The 20,283-nt window shown below is 39.7% G+C and overlaps 2 protein-coding genes across 8 annotated transcripts in view; both read right to left on the bottom strand.

Annotated features, from left to right (window-relative positions):
* Positions 1 to 8: 8 nt before the first annotated feature.
* tmem269 (transmembrane protein 269) lies at positions 9 to 10,323 on the bottom strand. Of its 2 annotated transcripts, XM_067239239.1 has the most exons (8): positions 10,098 to 10,322; positions 9,459 to 9,514; positions 8,156 to 8,220; positions 6,585 to 6,732; positions 6,112 to 6,209; positions 2,645 to 2,788; positions 2,311 to 2,511; positions 9 to 2,153 (listed from the first exon to the last, which is right to left on the bottom strand). In XM_067239239.1, the coding sequence occupies exons 4-8, from the start codon at positions 6,632 to 6,634 to the stop codon at positions 2,044 to 2,046; spliced, it is 603 nt and encodes a 200-aa protein (XP_067095340.1). In that variant the 5' UTR covers positions 6,635 to 6,732; positions 8,156 to 8,220; positions 9,459 to 9,514; positions 10,098 to 10,322; the 3' UTR covers positions 9 to 2,043. The 2 variants fall into 2 exon arrangements, with proteins under 2 accessions (XP_067095340.1, XP_067095339.1); XM_067239238.1 differs by lacking the exon at positions 8,156 to 8,220 and having other exon boundaries at positions 10,098 to 10,323.
* A 6,678-nt stretch (positions 10,324 to 17,001) lies between these two features.
* hspg2 (heparan sulfate proteoglycan 2) overlaps positions 17,002 to 20,283 on the bottom strand; it is a 78,029-nt gene continuing 74,747 nt past the window's right edge. For all 6 annotated transcript variants that reach the window (XM_067239857.1, XM_067239852.1, XM_067239853.1 and 3 more), the window contains one exon: positions 17,002 to 19,714. In XM_067239857.1, the coding sequence (XP_067095958.1) occupies positions 19,542 to 19,714 (173 nt within the window). In that variant the 3' untranslated portion in view covers positions 17,002 to 19,541. The remainder of the gene's footprint in view (positions 19,715 to 20,283) is intronic.

Below are 20,283 nucleotides of genomic sequence, written 5' to 3'. Positions count from 1 at the left end.
GCACCCAATTGTTTCACCTCTTTTTTAATGTCAAAACATTCAGAATAAAAAATACAGGTAGTCTTCAGACGTGTTTGATATTGGGTGTGTATAGTTCTGTTGCATTTCTAATACACCAACACTAGGCATGCATTACTGTGGTTATGATGGGGAATAGAAGAACCAGATGCAGAAACTCTGGAAAGCATTGCTTGAGTACAATATGCAAAACTGGCCTTTAGTCAGTGCTCAAACTTTACAGTTGTTTCTCATTACACTGGATGTGATGTCAACAAACCTTTATCTGGAAAGGTGAAGCCAGACACAGATACAGCCATACTGTTTGTCACCACAACTCACAGGTCCTCAGACATTCTTAGAAAAAGAAGAACACAAGTTCCTTGAAAGAATGTTTCATTAACTATCTAAATACCTAGAGGTGGAAGGGAGGTACCATCATTATTCTGAACATCCCCCTTCATGCTGAAGTGATGAAAGTTTATGTTTAACCAAATTGGTCAAAAACAATCATTTCCTCAGACAAAGATGCTGTTAAGGTTAGATGTCATGTACTGTTACACTTCTATTCAGATGTAAACTGCCCACACTGCATCACTTGAAACAAAATGATCTTAGGATGTGATTATGACATACAAACATGTCTTAAGGAATGTGCAAAGTCTCTTAAAACAGAAGCAAAGTGCACAACGACAAAAATAAAATATCATGGACAGAAAATGCATCCAACCCCAGTTTCAATTGTTAGTCAAAATAAATGTTAGAACAAGACCGTCAGATTCAAACCTGACCACATTTTAGATGGAGTGGATGAGAATACCGAGAGACAGGTGTCCATGTCAGTTCCTCTGTGATCACTCACATTCATCTCTCAAACATCAATGCCCATGTTCTCATCCGCATGTTACCAACACATGTAGATACCAACCATAGTTCTGACTGATTTGAAAGCTCTTCCTTCTAAATAGGAATAGTGTTTGAATTAAGGGTGCAATGCCAGATGCCAGTTACAATGCCATATTTAGGGGATACACAAACATTTCAAATTTTGGAAAATACTCAAAAATAGCTCAATCTAAAATCTTCACACAAAATCATATCATATTTACTATTACTGTGTAAGAGTTCTGTTTATATGGACTTCATATGAAAAACGTTGTCCAGTTATAAGATTCTGCTCACCAGTACCTTACAAATTCCAACATTGATATAAAGTGAGTCAAAAGAAATACCAGCCAATTAAAGCATTAAAAAAACCCAAAGGTTTCTAAGACCATGTGACTGTAGGTGCAGGAGAGCAGAGCAGACGCATCCTGTCCAGAACTGCCAGGGATGCTTGTTCTTCATTACAAACAACAAGGCTGTGTTCTGTTCTACACAATGTATTTGTTCCCACATTAACATTGTGCTCTCCTGAGAAAGACCAGGTTCTGTGAGAGTGCCACTGATATTCTTGACACTGGAAACTTGGTTATGCCTATTTTTAGCTGTGGATACAGATTTGAGTAGGTTTCTCAATGGCAATCTAATACTGGACACAAACCAATAAACCATAATCCAATCTCCAAAAAAAACTAACCGAAACATTATGAGAAAAAAAATATCAACCATAATCAGTAGACTGTTTGGGCACAGCTTGACTCCCAGTGACAGTATTAGGTATAGATTGGATGAAACATTAAAAACAGTACGCATTCATCACAAAAACAGTTTTTGATGAACATTGACCAAATATAAATTGGGTAGTAACCCATATAGCCCCAAAGAGTTCCTAAATCAACTTTTCATTAAAGTGAATAATGCTTACAAACATAAAAATAAAATGTATTATTTATCCTTCTCACTAACTAATCAATTCATACATATTTTACTCATCACCTCAAAACAAACAAGGTGAAATACAGCAGTGGTCTGCTATTGGGGTGAGCTGAGCGCATTCGGTTTGGATCCTTCATGGCAGTAGGCAGCTTGTCTGGAAGCTTTAGTTCACCCGGACGGGCCGTGAGGGAGCCTACTGTGAGTCTGGAATGTGTCCACACAATCCACCTACACCTTGTGGCTCCAAAGAGATGTTGGAAACAAAATGTAGGACACTGACCACAGCAGGTAGTAGACACAGGCAGGGGGGAAGGAGGAGCAGAAAACCATGACAATCCCTACAAACAAAGAAAACAAGATAAGAAAAACCCTTTAAATCTTATATTATTATGCATGGCTTTCAGAAACATTCATTTATAAAATGTAACTTCAAATATAGGAAGCAATCTGGGTATAAACATCTATTTGTAACCGACATGTGCCAGTGCCAGTTACCTCCAGCATAGATGGCCTTCTTCCAGGCCTGGGATTCCAGCACCCTGTCATGAGGGTAGAAGTTCTGGCTGACCATGAAGATAATCATGGGAATTGCTGTTAGTCTGAGCACGGCCATGTTACCCCCAGTCAGCAGGGAGAGGCAAGCCAACATGGCAGAGGAGTAGATACAGGGCAGGCCGCGGTACATGAAGGGAATCCCTGTACACACACCACACACACAACACACACAGGGACGCTTAATAAGGGCTGTTAAATGAATCTCCAACTAGGAAACCATATTTATGTATTTACAGCAAAAGCTATACGTAAATGCAGTATTCCCCGATCTTACCACTGCTGAAGAAGCAGATGCGGACAAACACAGACAAGACGTAGCACATGGACAGGATGTTGTCCATCAGGGCAGGGGTTCTCAGGAGCAATGAGGTGGCAATGCCAAACGTGGTGAAATCAGCAAAATCATCCAGTTTAGCACCTGAGCAAACAGGTAAAAACAGTGATTATACAGTATAGAAAAATGTGGGTCTGCAATTTAATTACATTCAAATCAAGTTTATACTTATGACTAGAAATATCTGTGGTTGTCTTGAGCCAGAATGCAGGCAAAAGGCCTTTAGTCTATTGCTCTTAATGGCATTTCCAATTGTTCAGGAATTTTGATCAACGTACAAAAGCAAAACCTGAGATTGAACCCATATTCCATCTCACTCAGAATGTCCTGCAGATGAGAATAACGTTGGATGAGATTAACGTTAGATGAGATTAACGTTAGATGAGATTAACGTTAGAAGGGGTCGAGTCTGAAGCTCCACACACTTAACTTTAGAAAAAAGAAGGATGGCAGGGGGGAAGCCAAACGATAGAAGGTAAATGCACTGTTAATATTCTACCTCTTATTCCAAACCCTAACAGTTCTCTTCCATGAATTAGTCTTCAGTTTTTTGTTGTTGTTGAAACAGACAAATATTTATCAACTGCATCTATGCTTCTCCTGCCTTGTTCAGCACCTGCCTGCAGACTTTAACGTTTCAACAAATTAATGAGTAAACAGTCAATTTGCAAGAGCCTCTCCTTTTGTATTCTTACGCTCATTTAAATTAATTTAAGTTCCATGAACATATAGTTATACATTCATAATAAATGTATCATTGACATATTTTCATGCATAGCAAGAAGTCTATACAGTCTACACTTACATTAAAATGAACCATTTGTATTGTTTTTTTTAAAGTTTGTTTAGTATTCCTATGTTGGACTAAATTACACATTTTTGACCCAGTTTGCAGTCCAACAGTCATAAATATTCTCTAATATGATGACTTCAGGCCCAGGATTGTAGAGAAATGGCAAGTGCTCCACCCACATGTCCCAAACACGTCCCTCTCAGAACGTGCTGGTTGCCTGTCCCACTGTGTGGGAATCCAGAAAGATACAACTCCATGTATGCAAATCTCCTTCCACTTGTCTCCAAACACCTTTCCCTTCCAGGTGAGATCTATCTATGGACTGTGGAATAAATCATTTGAATACTGCTGTAATGTTTTTGCATGTGAAACCGCATATCTAGTGGGCCATGGGGTAGCTAGCCTATACCTGAACTGCACTCCTAATACGACTGTATTATAGTTTAATTGCATTCTACCTCAAGACTCAGAGGAAGAACACCATGAGAATGGTGGCACAAAAACGTGCTGGTCCTTTCAACATATTCTGGGGTGTGTTGAGGCTTTCTCCGCTATATACCTGCAGCCAGCCATAGTCTCAACCAAGATTTTCAGGATCAATCTTCGGGTACTGTTGTACAAACTGGTGACCTTTGGTCAGACTGATTTAGGCAAATTCATCCAATGTCATGCTCCAATTTTATGGGGGGGTAATTTAATGTATTTAACGGTATTTTACAGCTGTCATTATCGTTACATGATAGTGGTGTTAAATAACTTTCCCGGTCACATATGATGTTGTGTTTGAGGGTGGGTATGTGGGTGAGTTTGTGTGTGTCCATATGTGAGCTTACACCTAAATGGGATGTCTGCAGTAAAATATTTCTGTGTCAGCTTAACAGGGTGACAGTTTCCCCTGTAAACAACATTCCTAATAGCTGTGTTCTCTTTATCTCCCTAGAAAAGGGAGCATGTTTTCAGCCAGTCATGAGCATGAGGCCATTCTGACCACAGCTCAAATGAACAAGATGGAATTCCACCACTCAGGGTCAACAATTTTAGAAATGTCAGATATGCTGGGACCCCAGAGCATCAGGATAAAACAGACAATTGGAGCCTGATCCCCGGAATTAGAACGCTTAATCAGAAAGTGTTCACAATTGACAAAAACGAGGGGGTACAACACCCCCCACCTGCAAAGTCATGCAGAAAAACCCTGTCGGAGCACAAAGCCCTGAAGCATCCGGGTGACAAGGCATTGTGGGGGAACCTAGAAGCTATTTCAGGCAGCTGAGCTAGATAGACTTTCTGCATGTACAGATTGTGCCACCTGTGCCTTTCTTCTGTAGAGGATGTCTTTTTGAAAACATGCTTTGGTGGCACACATTTTCCATATCTGCTTTATGCACTCATTCTGTGTTGTACAGTATATACTGTACAACTCATTGTGTTGTGCAGTATAATGAGTTCTGTGTTGTACAGTACATACTCTACAACTCATTCTGTGTTGTACACTATATACAGTAGGTGTACATTTTCCACATGATCACAAACCTGGTCCATGCAAGGCCCTCAGCAGGAAGCACTTTTTACACTATTCTTTATATCGTACAAGTTTGTGTATAATATACACTGCACTAACAGTATATATATATATACATAGATAATCATACAGACCATATACTGTATACAGTATATGTTGTATACTAAACTCTCTAGTATATATATATATATATATATATATAGATATATAGATAGATAGATATCTATATGTATATACTATACATACATATGTATAGTGAAGAGGTCTGTCATTAACCACTGATCAAGTAACAAATAAATATTATGTAAATAATGAAATAATGAAATGTAAATACTATCTGTATTACTTTTATACTGTTTTGAATGTTCTGAATATAATAAACAATGTTGATGTTAATGATCTACACCCTGTTATATTAACTCATTCAAGGGAGAAATATGCCCATCTATGAATTATGCTGCTTGTATCATTTATAAACTGTCATTATGCTGTTTGCTAAAACTTGCTTATGCCTGCATAGCCATAACTTAGTTCTTTGTAACATTTGACTAGGACATTTCTGTGACACTAGTGTAGGTAAAAATGTTACCATGCAACTTAAAACAAGGAAAATATAAGGGAAGTCAGCGCCATTTCTAGGAGCTAGCACCTTGAATGCGGTGTCTTCTCCTTGTGCTAGCGAAGGTTATGTTGATTATCCCCCCCTGATGTTTTTCTAGTGAGAGTAGCACCTCCCATATTGTAAAAATTTTACTGCCTTTCAGTCCTGTATTCATTGTCCAGTCTTCTGAGAAGTTCAGCTTGAGTGTATCTGTAATAAATACTTTTTTCTTGAACTTTTATTTGGCAACCGAGTTCATTGACTTGGTACTTCCACAGCAATATGGTACAAAGAGACTTCTTCAATATATATATATATATATATACACATACATACAAAAATGCATATATACATATATATACACATACAAAAATACATATATAAATATATACACACAGAATCCATCTGGCCACTCCATACAGCTGGAATTAGTATTGAGCAGTGTGCAGTACTATCCTTAGTTTGTCTGGCAGCGGCTCTGACACACTCACCCAGGGCAGAACATGCATCTAGTCGCCTGGCAACGGCTCCATCTGCCAAATCCAGCAGGTAGCCAATCAGAACCAGCCAACATGCAGCATAATGGTGGCTGGAAAATACAAGGGCAATGTTTGTGCTTGTGGCAAATCATTTACTGTCAGCATTCAGAGAAGTAAACGTTTTCTTAACAAATTCCTACATGGTCAACTGAATCTGAACTGTGATATACTAAGGACACAATTTGATGGCTGAGGATTGGGGTTCAAAAGTTAAAATCGAGCATTATCCCTTTTTTCCTTGACCTAATCCATCTTTTTGGTAGAATGTCTGTGTACTGTATGTCAACTTGCAATATACCACACACATGTATTGGTTTGAATGAAAGCAACAAATCAGCCATCTGCAGGACACACAAAACCACAACTATGCAAAAATGGGATTTGCCACTACTTGTACCTACATGCATGTGATTGAGTTCACTCACCCATTCAAACTGCAAAGGATAGAGGTCATGCCCATGAGCATGTTCGTCATTGAAAGAGCATTGGCTGCATTTTTACGAGCAAACTCCTTGATCTTGATCCCTCTGGCCTGCTCAGTCAGGAAGAGCTTGTTGACGCGCTGGGAAAAACCTGAGACCAGACGACGGGAGCTATTAGGTAGTGGTCTATGGTGGTCTTCTAACCTGCTGGTCTGAGGTGGTCTGCAGAAACACTAGGCCTAGGATCTGAGGGCCGAACTGGAGCCGGTCATCTGCAGCTTCACTCATTTCTTCAGCTGACTGTGCCTGAGTTACCATTGCTATTTATGTGTCTTCTCAAGATGCTTAAGTGATATGAACAGCAAAGCAAGTGAAAGACAGACAAAATGAAATAGAAGCCCTACTTTTCACAGTAACTGCAGCATTCAGTGTGGTATATGATATTTACAAAATTATATATATTAGAGTAAAAGGCTAAGCAACCAAATGGCTTCATTTAGCTGATAAAAAGTAGCAACACTTACCAACCAGTGTACTTGTGGACCCACCTTAAGAAAAAGCTTATGATCCAAGTGTCCGATTAAAACTGCGCAATTTAATATAATTTGTTACTATAAGTCATTAGCAGTGGATAACGGTCGTCCCTGGCATGATTCAATTTAGTTAACATGACCTTTGAACTGGACCAAACAGTAATGACAGATGTGTATTTATACAGTTCTATGGATGCTGTATATTTGGACATATATATCTAAATGGTGTGCTTTAAATCAATGTGTATTGAACCAATGTGCATTCATCAAGGGTCAACCATAGGCAAAGAATTATCTACAGGGAAAATTGACTTTCAACATAGAATATGGGTATTGTTTGTCTAACACAAGCAGACAGTGTTATGCCGTAAACTACTAGGCTGTTGAACCATTGGGCCTTTGGGCTGACTTAACACATTGGCCTGTAATATAAATGAGGGACATGACAGCAACCATCATGTCTTGTTGTTGAAAATAATAAATGACACTTACTCTACCATTCTCCTTTACAACACAGATACTCAATTTATGAACTATAACCAATATTTTTCAGAACTGTCTTGACATGCTTGTTCAGTGTAAGAGTGAATTGTTAAGTGATGTTTCATGCAACTACATCCTAATTACATTCCTGTAATAAAAGAGTAACTAAAATCAGTAAGAGAATAACAATTCAACAGATCATATTGATTGAGGTACAGTTTGGATAACTGTGCCATAGAACCAAGGCCTCATAGCTTCATAGGCCATCTTACTCAGCAAGATTGAGTGTCTCATCAAAGCCCCCGCAAACCTTAAACCTGTAAGGGCTTCCAAAGACGAGAAATAAAGTCTTGTTTGTGTTTTGTGTCTCCTCTAGTAAGTGTAAAACGTATAAGTATAAAAGACAATTAAAGTAACCAACAGTGTCACAGTGTCTCAGAAAACAACAGACACATACATCAGAGATAACATTTAAATCTGTTCTCCAATTCTACAATAGTAACCCCTTTTTAACTCACTAACTCCTATGTGTGAAAAGGGTTAAAGTCATGTTCCTACTATTCTGTTTTGCACACTGAACTTCCTGTGAATCCAAAGCCAGGCGAGTTCAAGAGACTCTTCATCTGAAAGAAAACAGTGTATGAGACACAGCACAAAGCCAACAATAACTTATTAATATACTTTACTAGATAGCATGCTGTTAATTCTTGATTTACATTTTACATAAACTATGACCTGGACTTTGACAAGCTAACCTAAACAATCTTTAAAAAAAACATGCATTTATCTGGTTCTGTTCTCACCCTTGACTGCGTTTAGAAACACAGAGGCACTGCCTTACTTTCTAACCTCTATTGTCACGTTACAAATGGTGGACAGAAATTGATATTTTGGAGGCAGAATTTACCCAGATGTCAGCTGAATGGAATATTTCAATGATTTGGGGAAGGTGCACTGTTCCCATGATAAATCATTTTGCTAAATAACCAAGCGCAAAGAAAGCTCATGTTGTAGCTTTCAATTATACGGACTGTGGGAGACAAGAGCCTCAGCAAGATCGAGTTGTCTGTGGTTCGCTATCAAAACATTTAGAAATACTGAGATTAAATCATTGCTTTTCAAAGATTTATATTAAACACCACAGTGGTGTGGCAGAAATAATCCTAAACAATTACTGCTCCAGGCAGTCAATCCTGTCTTACTACACAACAAAGACAGGTGAGGGAGGACTCCTGACGTGATCCCATCTCTGGACTACTGCGTACTGAGAGGTATGCATGATGGGAACCCTGCTTGTGTGACATTATTACATTGTAACAGTCTTGAAGAAAAAACATTCACAACTGCGAAGTTATGGGCAGTGGACTTTGGACCGTTACTATCTGAGCAGACTGAATGCAGGACTGTCTTCGGTTCCTGACTTCTTTCTTTTTGGGGGTGGAATTGGGAGCAGGATGGTGTGAAATTAAGTACTATGATGGCTATGACAACATTTGAAGAAACATCAAAATAAAACATCTATTACACATGATGGCTATAACTGGCTGATAACCAGTTATATATTTTGGGGGGGATTAGTGATTGCATGTATGTTGGTTTTACAACAAGGTTGTCTATTAGTAATTTATGATGCTAGTGACTCAGAGCTGTCCTAAAAACGTTTCCCATTCCCTACTTCATAACTGCTCTTTAAATAAATCCTAATGGTTGGCTTTGTCTGAAACTTCTGGATTGTCCCCCACCCCTACCTCCTAAACTGTGATGAACAGCCCAGACAACACAAATAGAATAGGATCCAGCCCCCGTTAAATGTGAGTTTTTCTCAGTATCAGTTACAGGGACAGAAGTTAGCAGGACCTACCAGAAGAGGGAGTCAGCATTATCATGATTGTCTTGGGTTTATCCACAGCACCAAAGCTGAAACACAACCAATGATTGCTTTATTCTAGTTTCACTTAAATTAAACATTTATCGTTATAATCAATTTAACTAACATTCAAAAATGTGTTAGAATGATCATAAATGCAGTGGCCTAGTATGTCCACCATCTTGGAATTTTAAATATTATCATTTATATGCTTTTACTCACTATTCGTCATTGCTAATAACCCATAGAAACATCCAATGTGCAACATGCATCAGTGTTTATTATTTGAATGGCGAATTACGGTTCAGCAAATGCGCACTATCAATTCCTTCGGAATTATACGCAACTACGCAATGGATGTCAGACTTTACAAGCCTAAATGAGACATTCACAATCTCCACATTGTCATGTAGCATTGCCAATTATTGGAGCCAACCCACAGACTAATATTGTGACGATGTAAGAGCATTTTACATAAGAAAATAAAAAATATTTTAAGTGCGTCACATTTTTTTTTTTTTGCCAGTGGATGCAAAACAAATATCACAGTAGGACTTATCACGTTAGCACGACAAACGGTGCTTTTCCTCCTAATTATAGGGATATAGTAAATATCAACTATAAGTGACTTACCTTGAAGGAACTGTTAGGTGATGCTGAATTGTGCAAATGATTGAAAGTTCTAGATTGCAATTTTGCAACAGACACAGGGTATGCCTATGCCAGTTCTTCTTTTAATGTAACTTTTTTTAATTGAATGTACAGTGTACCAATTCGCGTTTGTTTTGGTTATTTGTCAGTCAGTTGGTCAGTTGAGTGCCAAAATGATTCACCGCTTCGCGTTTTAAAGCCTAGGATAGATCCGCTGACTGGAATATTCCACCGGAAATGACGTTTTGACGAATGTTCGAGGAAATCGTTTTTTTAGTGGAGAATGTAAATTATGAGAGTTAAGTATAATATTAAGTAAAATACACTCAGAACTGCTGTAGAATGGCTGCAGATTGATATGAACGTAACATTTGCACTTAATCTATTCAAACCAGCGAACTGCTCAGTTAGGGACCTGGTTGAAATTGTTGGTAGTGTTAGATTGTTTTTTTACATTTTATTATTATTATTCTGTAATGGTACAGACAGATAAACAAATGTAATGAGTCTTGGAACACAGCGACATTACTTTATCCCCAGTGGTTGTAGCAGATTCACCTTTAAAGTAAAAGTGCCATACCAACTACATATTTAGTGCTGATCTTAACAACTTACCTTGTTGAAGCAACCTTTATAAAATAAACAACTTATTGTTTGTTTTCCAAACTGCAGTTGTCTAGGAAAACATTGCTGCAGCACATTGTATGCTTATCTCTGCTGAAGGCTAATATAATTAATACAGAGTTAATTCGTAGTTCAGAGTTAAGTCATAGAATAAATCTAAGAATGCTAGCTAAGACCCAGCAAGGTCTTTGTTAACCTCTTTGTGAAGTTGAGATCCTTAGAAAAGAGCAGTCCTTCAGCCTTTATTCGGCTATATAGCCATTAGGAAAATCACTACTATTTGGTACCATACCTATGCTAAGTGTTGTATTTTAAATAGTGACGGCTAGACCAACACAGTTATAACAAATCACCTGAAATTGATGATTTGTACATAAATCATTGAGGTCTAACTATCCTTGTCAACAGGACATACATGTAGGTAAGCAACACATTGCCATGGGCCCCGTCTACCAAAAGGGCCTTGTGAATTTCTGTTTCCTTTATTAATGAATTCAAACATACAAATCATACAGTAAACACAGAAAGTTGAATATGTCGAACTGGATGCAAAATCTAGTAAATGCATTTCACTTCACAGATCTAGGTTCCAGGTTACATTTAGATCCTTGAAATTACATGTACAAACCAACCACAGGAAATTCTGAATAAATGTGTGCCTTGGTGCATAAACAGGCCTTATGTTGACCTGTTGTCTACTGAACAGAAGTTAAGAGGACAGGTAAAGCGGACCTTGTAGTCTTGACAGCGTCTGCCACCTGGCTGCTCCGCATTTACACAGGCAAACCCATGAGTAGTGTCATACCCGGAAAAAACAGCAGGATATTCAGCAGTAGTATACTGCAATGACCTTTGACTATTAAGTATTTATTTAGCAGATATTTTACTCCAAAGCATTATGATATTTTTCTGACACTTATTTCTACATATAAGTGTAGAGACGTTTGATAAAGGGCTATTTTGAGCTGTTTCTCTGTCTGGGGCGCCAGCATTTCTGGGGAGTAGAGATTGTCAGTGAACATGGAACTCAGCCACGTTGGACTTACACTTGGAGTACGTCCCCGCTCTGCAGGGCAGGGGTACCCGACACGGTCATGGCCTCGATGGCCAGGGGCTGGGGAAACACCTCTTTAGGGTACACCAGCTGCAGCTGGAGAAGGGTTTCGTAATCCCCCCTCCCAGACGGGTCGTCCAGGTCAAGCCAGGCGGTTCTGCATCCTGTCACATAAATGACACTAGTTTGTGACACACCCCTTGTGGAAAGATGTGGCCATCCCCCATACACTATAAATACATATGGTGTGGAGGAATTGTAGCGGATGTTTCAGAGGGGCTTTGTGATCTAGAGAAGTTGTCAAAGTTTAATTACAGAAGTTTTAAATTTTCCTTAGAAAATGTTATTAGTCTTATGAATGCATGTTTTGCAATATGCCATGTCAGTCATAAATCGTATGTAAGACGACAGCATGTGAGCACATTTCTCCATGTGTGCATGTTTGTGAGATGCTACAGCACCTTGGCAAAACTCTGAGGGACAGGTCAGCATCACACGATAATCCTGGCACAGTCCAGTCCTCTGAGACGAGTTGATGCAGACAAAGCCAAATTCCACATTATAGCTAAGGGACATCAAAATAGACACATTTCTCTAAGAAAGGACTGTATGCTCATCTGTTATTACACAATTGAACTAATATGCATTGCACAGCCAAATACGAATGAAATACAGTACCAGTCAAAAGCGTGGACACATTTTCCCATTTCCAAATGCGTCCAAACCTTTGACTGTTACTGTATATCTCTGTGTGATTACACTAGGTAACAGTCTGGGGCTGATCACTTTCTCGTGTACACACCTTTACTGTACTTACAAGAGGAAGGTTTGTCCAGTGTGCTGAGCAGAGATGCCATAGGGGGTCTGGGCCTCCAGGCTGATGGGATTCTGGCACATCTGTCCAGGGAAGGTCTTCAGCAGCTGGGGGATGGACTCCACATCGCCCTCCTTAGACGGGCTATCAGCGCTCAGCCACCTGGTCCTGCGTTCCTCAGATACTGGTGAAACAATCAAGTAACCTGACCTTAGGGACAGTTGCTATCATCAACACTGGTGTATATTTATAGAAAACAACTTTGTTTTCAAAACACTATCTTTATGTCTTCAGAAGTGGTGCCATACAGTAATTGTGATTGTTATATTGTCACAGATGTGAAAGTGTTAAAGCAGGTCTATGTCAAGTATGTGTTTGCTATGCACTTGAGGTCTGTTCAGGATGATGAGGACACAGAAGTGGACACACCTTGGCAGAACTCTGTCGGGCATGTAAAACAAACTCTATAGTCCTGGCAGTGTCCGTTTCCCTGGTCTGCATTTACACAGGCAAACCCATAGGTGGCATCATAACTGCAGCAAAGGAACCACAGGGATGAGTGGAAAGTACACTGTGATGTGTAAAATAATGTGGTTTGTATGTGATTTGATTCGTAAGGCTTCTATGTTCATTGTTAAGAGACACATGCTGTGACAACTGTTGCTGCATACAGGAAAGGGGGATTGTTTGTTGTAGTAGATGACTATCTGTTTAAATAAACATAGAGGCTGCAGATGGGTTGGGTAACATTACTTGTGAGACGCTGATTGGGCGTGCGTTACTTCTTATCCCATCTGATTCATGGTCAGGTGGTTTTGTGGTATTGTCTGATGTTTCTGTGTCATGAATTAGTTTGTAGCAGAAAGATACTTGTATCTTACATGAGGAGGCGGTCTGAAGTGCCGGAGGCTGGCTCTCCATACACTGTCTGGGCTTCAATAGCTATTGGACGATGATATATTTCCCTGGGGTACATTCTGAGGAGCACACTCAGCACCTCATAGTCTCCATTACCTGTGGGGTCATCGTGGTTGAACCAGCACGTTCTACACTCTGTCCAAAACAAGACAACAGTCTGCCTGTCATCATACACAAGATATTACATAATACCTCCCCTTGTGGCATTCTAATTCAATGGCAAAACCATTTAGCAAATTCTCATTTCAACATGCAGGTACATGGAAGTATCACAGTGAATGGCAATGACAGCCAGAACCCTTTGGTCCAGCAGTTTATCATGCATCTGGGTCATGTTTTTGGATCCTTACCAGTACAGAATGATCCTGAGCAGGTGAACAGGACTTTGTAATCCTCACATGGCCACCGCTTCTGTTCTGAGTTTAGACATGCAAAACCCTCTGAGGCACTGGACCTGCAATGGACCAACTCAGAATGTTTCAAAGGTTGTTTTACACATGATTAGCCTGGCTAAGGCTGCTACATTTTTTGTGTGACTGTTGAGATGATATTACACAGACCCACATCGAGATTTGTATTTCAAGTTCACATGACTCTTTCTGTATACTAACAGTAAGTGTAAGTAAGTAAATTAATGTCTTTATAAAAAAATATAGAATCTTAGTGGCCTTTACCTGCAGTTAGAACGGTGCTGATTGCAAAGATATGAGTTAACATGATGATAAATGGTAATTTTTCAGCAAGAGAAATCTGCTATTAAGAAAGCATAACAGAGGTTATGTCATTAGGTTGAAAAGTCACTCTGAGATCATTTCTAAGGTAGCATCATACTTGTAATTCTACATACAGCATATAATATTTAAATATTACTCACCGCATAATCTGCAGCATTGAGAGCAATGTGTTTGTAAGACTAACTGGAATGGTCTGAATCTGTCCACATCATCAAGATTGAATACTGCTGACCAATAGAGTTGGTCTCCTGGTCTCCTCCATGTACAAGCTGTCACATGGTATACAGGCTCCTCCTGTACATTCAGATCACAACATCAAAGTAGAAGATGCCCTTCTATTACCTGTACCTGTCCATGTGTGTGTGTGTGTGTGTGTGTGTGTGTGTGTGTGTGTGTGTGTGTGTGTGTGTGTGTGTGTGTGTCTTATTCCATCCTCCTCCCATCCTGTTCTCCACCCCTCTCAATGTGGTCTTCTCAGGAAGTTCAGGTTTCTTCACACTAATCCCCACTCTTTTTCTCTCTCTGCACACCTCGAGTTGAAATTTGACTGTTCTCTTTAAGAGTCCCGTCCAACAAGGGATTTGTTGGAACTAGATTGAAATAACAATGCTCTGCATTGTTTTATCTCATCTCTGTAAGGATAGATATCAGGTCATCTCTGCCCCATGCAGCATAGCTGACTTCTAGAAGATCAGTAGGATGAGTGGGTCTCATCCATTAGATGGGTTGCTGTGGTCATTTAAATTTCCTGTTTTTTGAGGATTTCGCAAACCATTATACCACAATTATTTTGTATTACAATGTAAGGAGAGAGGATTATTATATTCAGTAAAATCCTCTGATGTCCACCAGCAGAAAAACGCTCTTCTTTGGCATGGGTGGCAGCATTTCCACTGAGGAGTGAATTTAACTAATACACAAGCTTCATGTTCCTTTACAATAGTAATAAAAGTTCTCCCCCCAAAAAATCCCTCCACCTACTGTTCTAGGATGGAAGAAGAACATAACCTGATCACCAGATGGGTTTTTACACATAACCATCTGGGACGTCATCTTTAGAAACTGTTTTAAAGAAGGCAGGCGTTTTAGAAAAATGGCAGATCATGAATGATAAGAATGAAACATCTGTCTATTACCATCTATCACGGCCTAACTTCAACCATGCCTGTAGCTACCAGTAATTTCTAATAGGATGGTGATTGGTCCGAAACACTGTGGTTTGGGCACAAACAAATAACTTTGAAATTGGCAATATGGATTCTTGCATGATTGGACTCTTGCAAATCCAACTGTCACGCAAGGTTAGGAAGAACCTGGCACAATGATTCAATAATAATAATTTGTTATATATAAATATATATGTATACAGTATATATAGCTACAAGTGTTAAACTATGTGGACTGCTTATGACTTGCATCCTCTGAAGTAACATGTCCATCCTGTGTAGGCCTATCCGATTTGTAGCAGGGAGGACCTCATATGTGACTAGGCAACTCACCTGTTGGCGTGACAACTGACATTTCCCAAAGAAAACAATCAGAGGGTCCACAGGGTCGCAGGGTGAATGCCTCTAACAACAATTTGATTCACAAATAACCAGCATAATACGTTTAGAGTAACTGTTACTTGCTTACACAGTGGAATTATACACAACAGCCTGAAAAAGACAGCCTCAGTGTTACTGTGTGGATTGATTTCCTGAAAGGAAATGGCCCTCCAGGCTCAGCTAAATGTCACCACTAAGAAGCAGACAGTTCCTCTTAAAGGCACAGGTCGGCAACAGGTGAGTTATCCTGGCATAACTCATTTAACCCATTACTGTATTATAGAGATATAATCCATATATCACTGGATTCAATGCATATACTCTCCACAAATCTGTGCCACTAATATGGTAAGTGAATCCAATTATGTATCAACTGAGGGTTTAGTTTTTGTAACAAGAAGAAGAATGAAATCATAGTGGCTCAGACATTATACAGTCCAACAGAGGAGAAACCAACAGCTGGAGCTAGTTTCACACTGATGTGAGTGTATGAGACCATGTGTCACACATTTCCTGTGTATGAACAGAGTGACTATTCTGTTTCACTGAACGACTCGACTGTGAACAAACACCAGTGCATAATACTGTATATGTCTCAATCAGGAAGGATTTTGTGTCTAAACTCAACAAAAGGTCTATGTAGTGTGAAGTGATTGAGCCCAGATCTTGCAAATCATCCGATGGTTAGTTCTCAAAGTTTTTTGACTGTACTTTTAGGCCATGCAGTTATTACCATTGAATACAAAAGGCCAATGGATACAGCTCCTTTACATATGCTGAACATGGCAAATTGTACCCCTCCCAAAAAACAACACCTTACCACAGGTATAATTTAACATAATGTGAGATGAGATTAAAATAAACTCTGGACTCGTTCCAACAAAAGAGTCCCCATTCTACAGTAGGATAAAGATGATAGTAGACTTTGGCTTCGGGTCTGTACATTCAGAAATCGGATTAGGGTGTAACTTCCACAAGGGGACAGCGGACCTTGACATTTTCAACTATCCTTGTAATAGAGGACTCTTCACATCACATTCTCATATCCTTAGGGTCAAAAAGACATAGGCCTGCCTGCCAAAGAGAATGAGGAGACAATGGGGAGATTGAGTAAAAATGTTGGGTAACTCATTGGGACGTCCTGACTGCCTGTGTAGATAACAAAGTCAGCAAAATAACACAAGTCACAAAATAATAAATAGCACATGAATTTTGTTTTATTTAAGAAACACTGAGGGAGGGGGAGAGTTCACCCAACTCTGGAAATGGTACAGTCAAAAACAATAGTAGATCATCATTTCATTTAGGGTTGTAGCTAAGTATCACTGACTCAACTCTGACAGTCCATCTTTACATTTTGCCTTTTGTCATACATACACAATATTAACAATTTCAAAAATTTGTACTTTCCATCATTTATAAGATAGCTCCATAAACAAACTTGAATAACTCAGATTTTAGAGCATCTTAAATGCTTTCAGTATTTTGATCACTTATTGATCTTTTTTTTTTGTATTTCTACTTTCCGTAGCGTAGTTGTTGATGACTGCGAACTAGCTGGGCTATACACACCACAACAATCCCAGTGTTACCTGTCCTCATGAATAATGTCAGTCAAAGCATTGTTTGTACAATCTAGGCCTTGGAAAATCTCCACTGTACAAGTCTACAGATGGAACCATCCAGTCAGCTTGGGTACCACGTGTTTCCCATAGACATTCCCCTGACATCAGGGAACATGGGAACTCCCAAAAGGCATCTCTGAGGCTCTCTGGGGGGGGCCAAGGGGGCGTTTTACTAATCCAACATAGGGGGATGAATTATATAGGCAGGGAGTATGGGAGGCAAAACACAATAACCAAAGATAAAAGGGAAGCTTGAAAACAACTGCAGTGGAAAAAAAACTTACAAAATAAATAAAAATGAAGCAACTTTAAGTGAAATGATAGTGCTCATTTTTAGAATATTAATAAACATACAGAATCTTAAGCTTACAAAAAGTGAAAAGGTTTGTGAGCCCCGTAGTGAACTTGCCATTATGGTTTTGTTGTGTGGTCAACCATCGTGGGCGAGCATGCTTATGGGAGTTAGACTGCTGGTCACTGCACCCACAGGACGCTTCTACTGCACTCTACTGAACTCTTCCCAGGTCTACTGTGTGTCTAGTGTGTCTACTGCTTACTGCACATGCATCAACCTCAAAGTATACTATTACAGCCATTTCCTCAGTTTGAAAACATATATCCGGAGGTTTCTATGGCTACAGAACCTGAAAATGAGGAACGTTATGAGGCAGTTCTGCTGAGGATTTGGCTTGACACTCCTTTAGGGCTTTTGATGACATACACACAATGAACACACACTGTGTTTTAACACACTAACACAGACACATACAACACATAAACACCACTACACACTTTCTGACTTCACTAACAGTTTGAAAGAAAATCAAGAGTGGGGGTAGAGTCTGAAGGAGCAATGCTGCACATACACAGCCTACCAACACATACACACTGAAATGTGTCTGACTGGCAGATGTTTTGTATTTTGGGGAAACTCTTTTCCACAGTCGATCATAATAAAAACATGAACTACACTTCCACCCATTACCGGCACCTCAGTAATGTCGTTTGAGATCTACTCAATCTAATTCGGAGGACTATGGAGGAGACAGAAAAATACATCAAATTTGGAGGAAATATATATGATAAAACCTACGTCAAATCTCATGCGCATCAGAAATTGTTTTCCCCCTGGCAACACATATGTAACTTCTGTTTAAATGCCTTACAGCCACTTGTCCTACTATGTCTATCCCCAAAACCTTTCTGCTAAACATGAATAAAATGAGACAGACAAATGATCATGTGTTCATGTGATGTATTTGTGTGTCTGACATTAGCACCAATATTTTGTATAAAAACAAATACAGACTGAAAACAGGCAACCATGCACGGAAGGCAAGTGATTTGAGCTTTAAAAATGGCTTGGAACAGAATAAAGCATCAGCAATCCTAACAGTTGCTGCTGTAGTTTAGTATTGTTTTGAATCCTGTCTTCACCTGAGCCGTGACTCGATGCTGCGTGGCCATGACCTGGTGAACTCCCTCTCCCAAAGGTTTGCTAGACTGTGAGCATGCCCGCCCCTACGGCTACACAACAGAGGTGAACAAAGAAGGCTGTAGCTTCTTCAAGTATCAACACAGTTAGGCTCAAAAGCCTGAGACACACAATATTAGAACCTAGAATCAACTCTAGGAAAATAGAAGAGCAGTTATGGTTAGTTCGCATGTTTTCTCCCACAAATATATAATATATATGTATATGTATATAAATTAAAATTCAGTGCTGTAAAAACATTTCCATCTCCATAGGATCTGACCCATCGTAGAAGGCCTAGCGTTTTACTCTCTTCTCAAAGCTAAAGCTACTGCAGGGAGTATGTAAACTGTTCTGGATCTCCTGTGTTAATAGTCCTTCATCGAGAATACAACAGAGGAAGAGAAGACTTGTTAATAATAACCATTTTTTTCTCTCTCTTTTTTTGGTTTAATGCACTCGGAGTATCCTTTTGTTTTGTGATTATCTTTTGGTAGCAGCAAAGCACCAATTTCAGTCAGGCCGCGTGTGTGTCGGAGAGTGGCTAGTTGGGTGTGTGAATGTGTCTGTGTGTGATGGTATCATATCTCCATAGTCACTGGGTAGGTGTGTGTGTGTGTGTGTGAGGGCTGCTGTCTATGAGGAGCAGTGCTTGACGTTTTTGCCGGTGGTGGCGTGGAGCTGCAGGTCCACCGTCCTGCCGGGCTGCTGTCCTGGTTGTCCGTTCATCAGAGACAGGTTCCTCACACACCCTGACACCCCAGAGGAGAACTTTCCTCCTGTCAGAACTGCCATGTTTGGGGCTCCCCCTGTTACGCACACACACACACACACATACACACACATAATCCAGGACCAATTGAAGAACAGCCTCATTTCCCAGCACTGAACATGTTTCTCTATCCACCCAGTCCTTCACAGGTGCAGATGTGTGCCTTACCCTTCAATGTGTGCCAGATGTGTGCCTTCAAGAAAAGGCTCAAGACGCACTTGTTCCGGGAGTACAACGGTACTTAGGAACGGTTCGCTTGACCCGATGTTAGTTTCCTCAAGGATCACAATGACTCTTGCTTAGAGACTTGTTGCTCTTGTGGTTAGTGGTAACTGATTTAAATTTTTGGTTCTCGCTGTGATATATTGTTTTATTACTGTTGCTTGCTTTTTCCCACAGGTACATTTGCACTTATAGCTGTTCATGTTGTTTGGTTGTGACTTGTTTAACTACATGCTCTTATGGTTCTTCCCTTTGGCACTTACTTTGGTTGTTCACAATGTGTGCTTCATGTTTTGGCTACTCGCGATGTTTTTTGGCTATCTTGTTGTTATGATCAGTGACCTATGCACTTTGTAAAGCTCTCTCTTGGAAGTCGCTTTGGAT

The sequence above is a fragment of the Osmerus mordax genome, chromosome 7, assembly GCF_038355195.1.
Source record: "Osmerus mordax isolate fOsmMor3 chromosome 7, fOsmMor3.pri, whole genome shotgun sequence".
Taxonomy (NCBI): domain Eukaryota; kingdom Metazoa; phylum Chordata; class Actinopteri; order Osmeriformes; family Osmeridae; genus Osmerus; species Osmerus mordax.
The sequence above is the reverse complement of the archived record's forward strand: the minus strand, read 5'-3'. Positions and strand labels throughout refer to the sequence as shown.

Coding starts and splice junctions, on each gene's coding strand:
- tmem269 (XM_067239238.1), bottom strand. CDS start 9,483: ATGATAATGCTGACTCCCTCTTCTG. Junction 6,210..6,584: donor ATCCTTTGCAGTTTGAATGG/GTGAGTGAACTC, acceptor TGTATTTTCCAG/CCACCATTATGCTGCATGTT. Junction 2,512..2,644: donor CATCTGCTTCTTCAGCAGTG/GTAAGATCGGGG, acceptor GTGTGTGTACAG/GGATTCCCTTCATGTACCGC.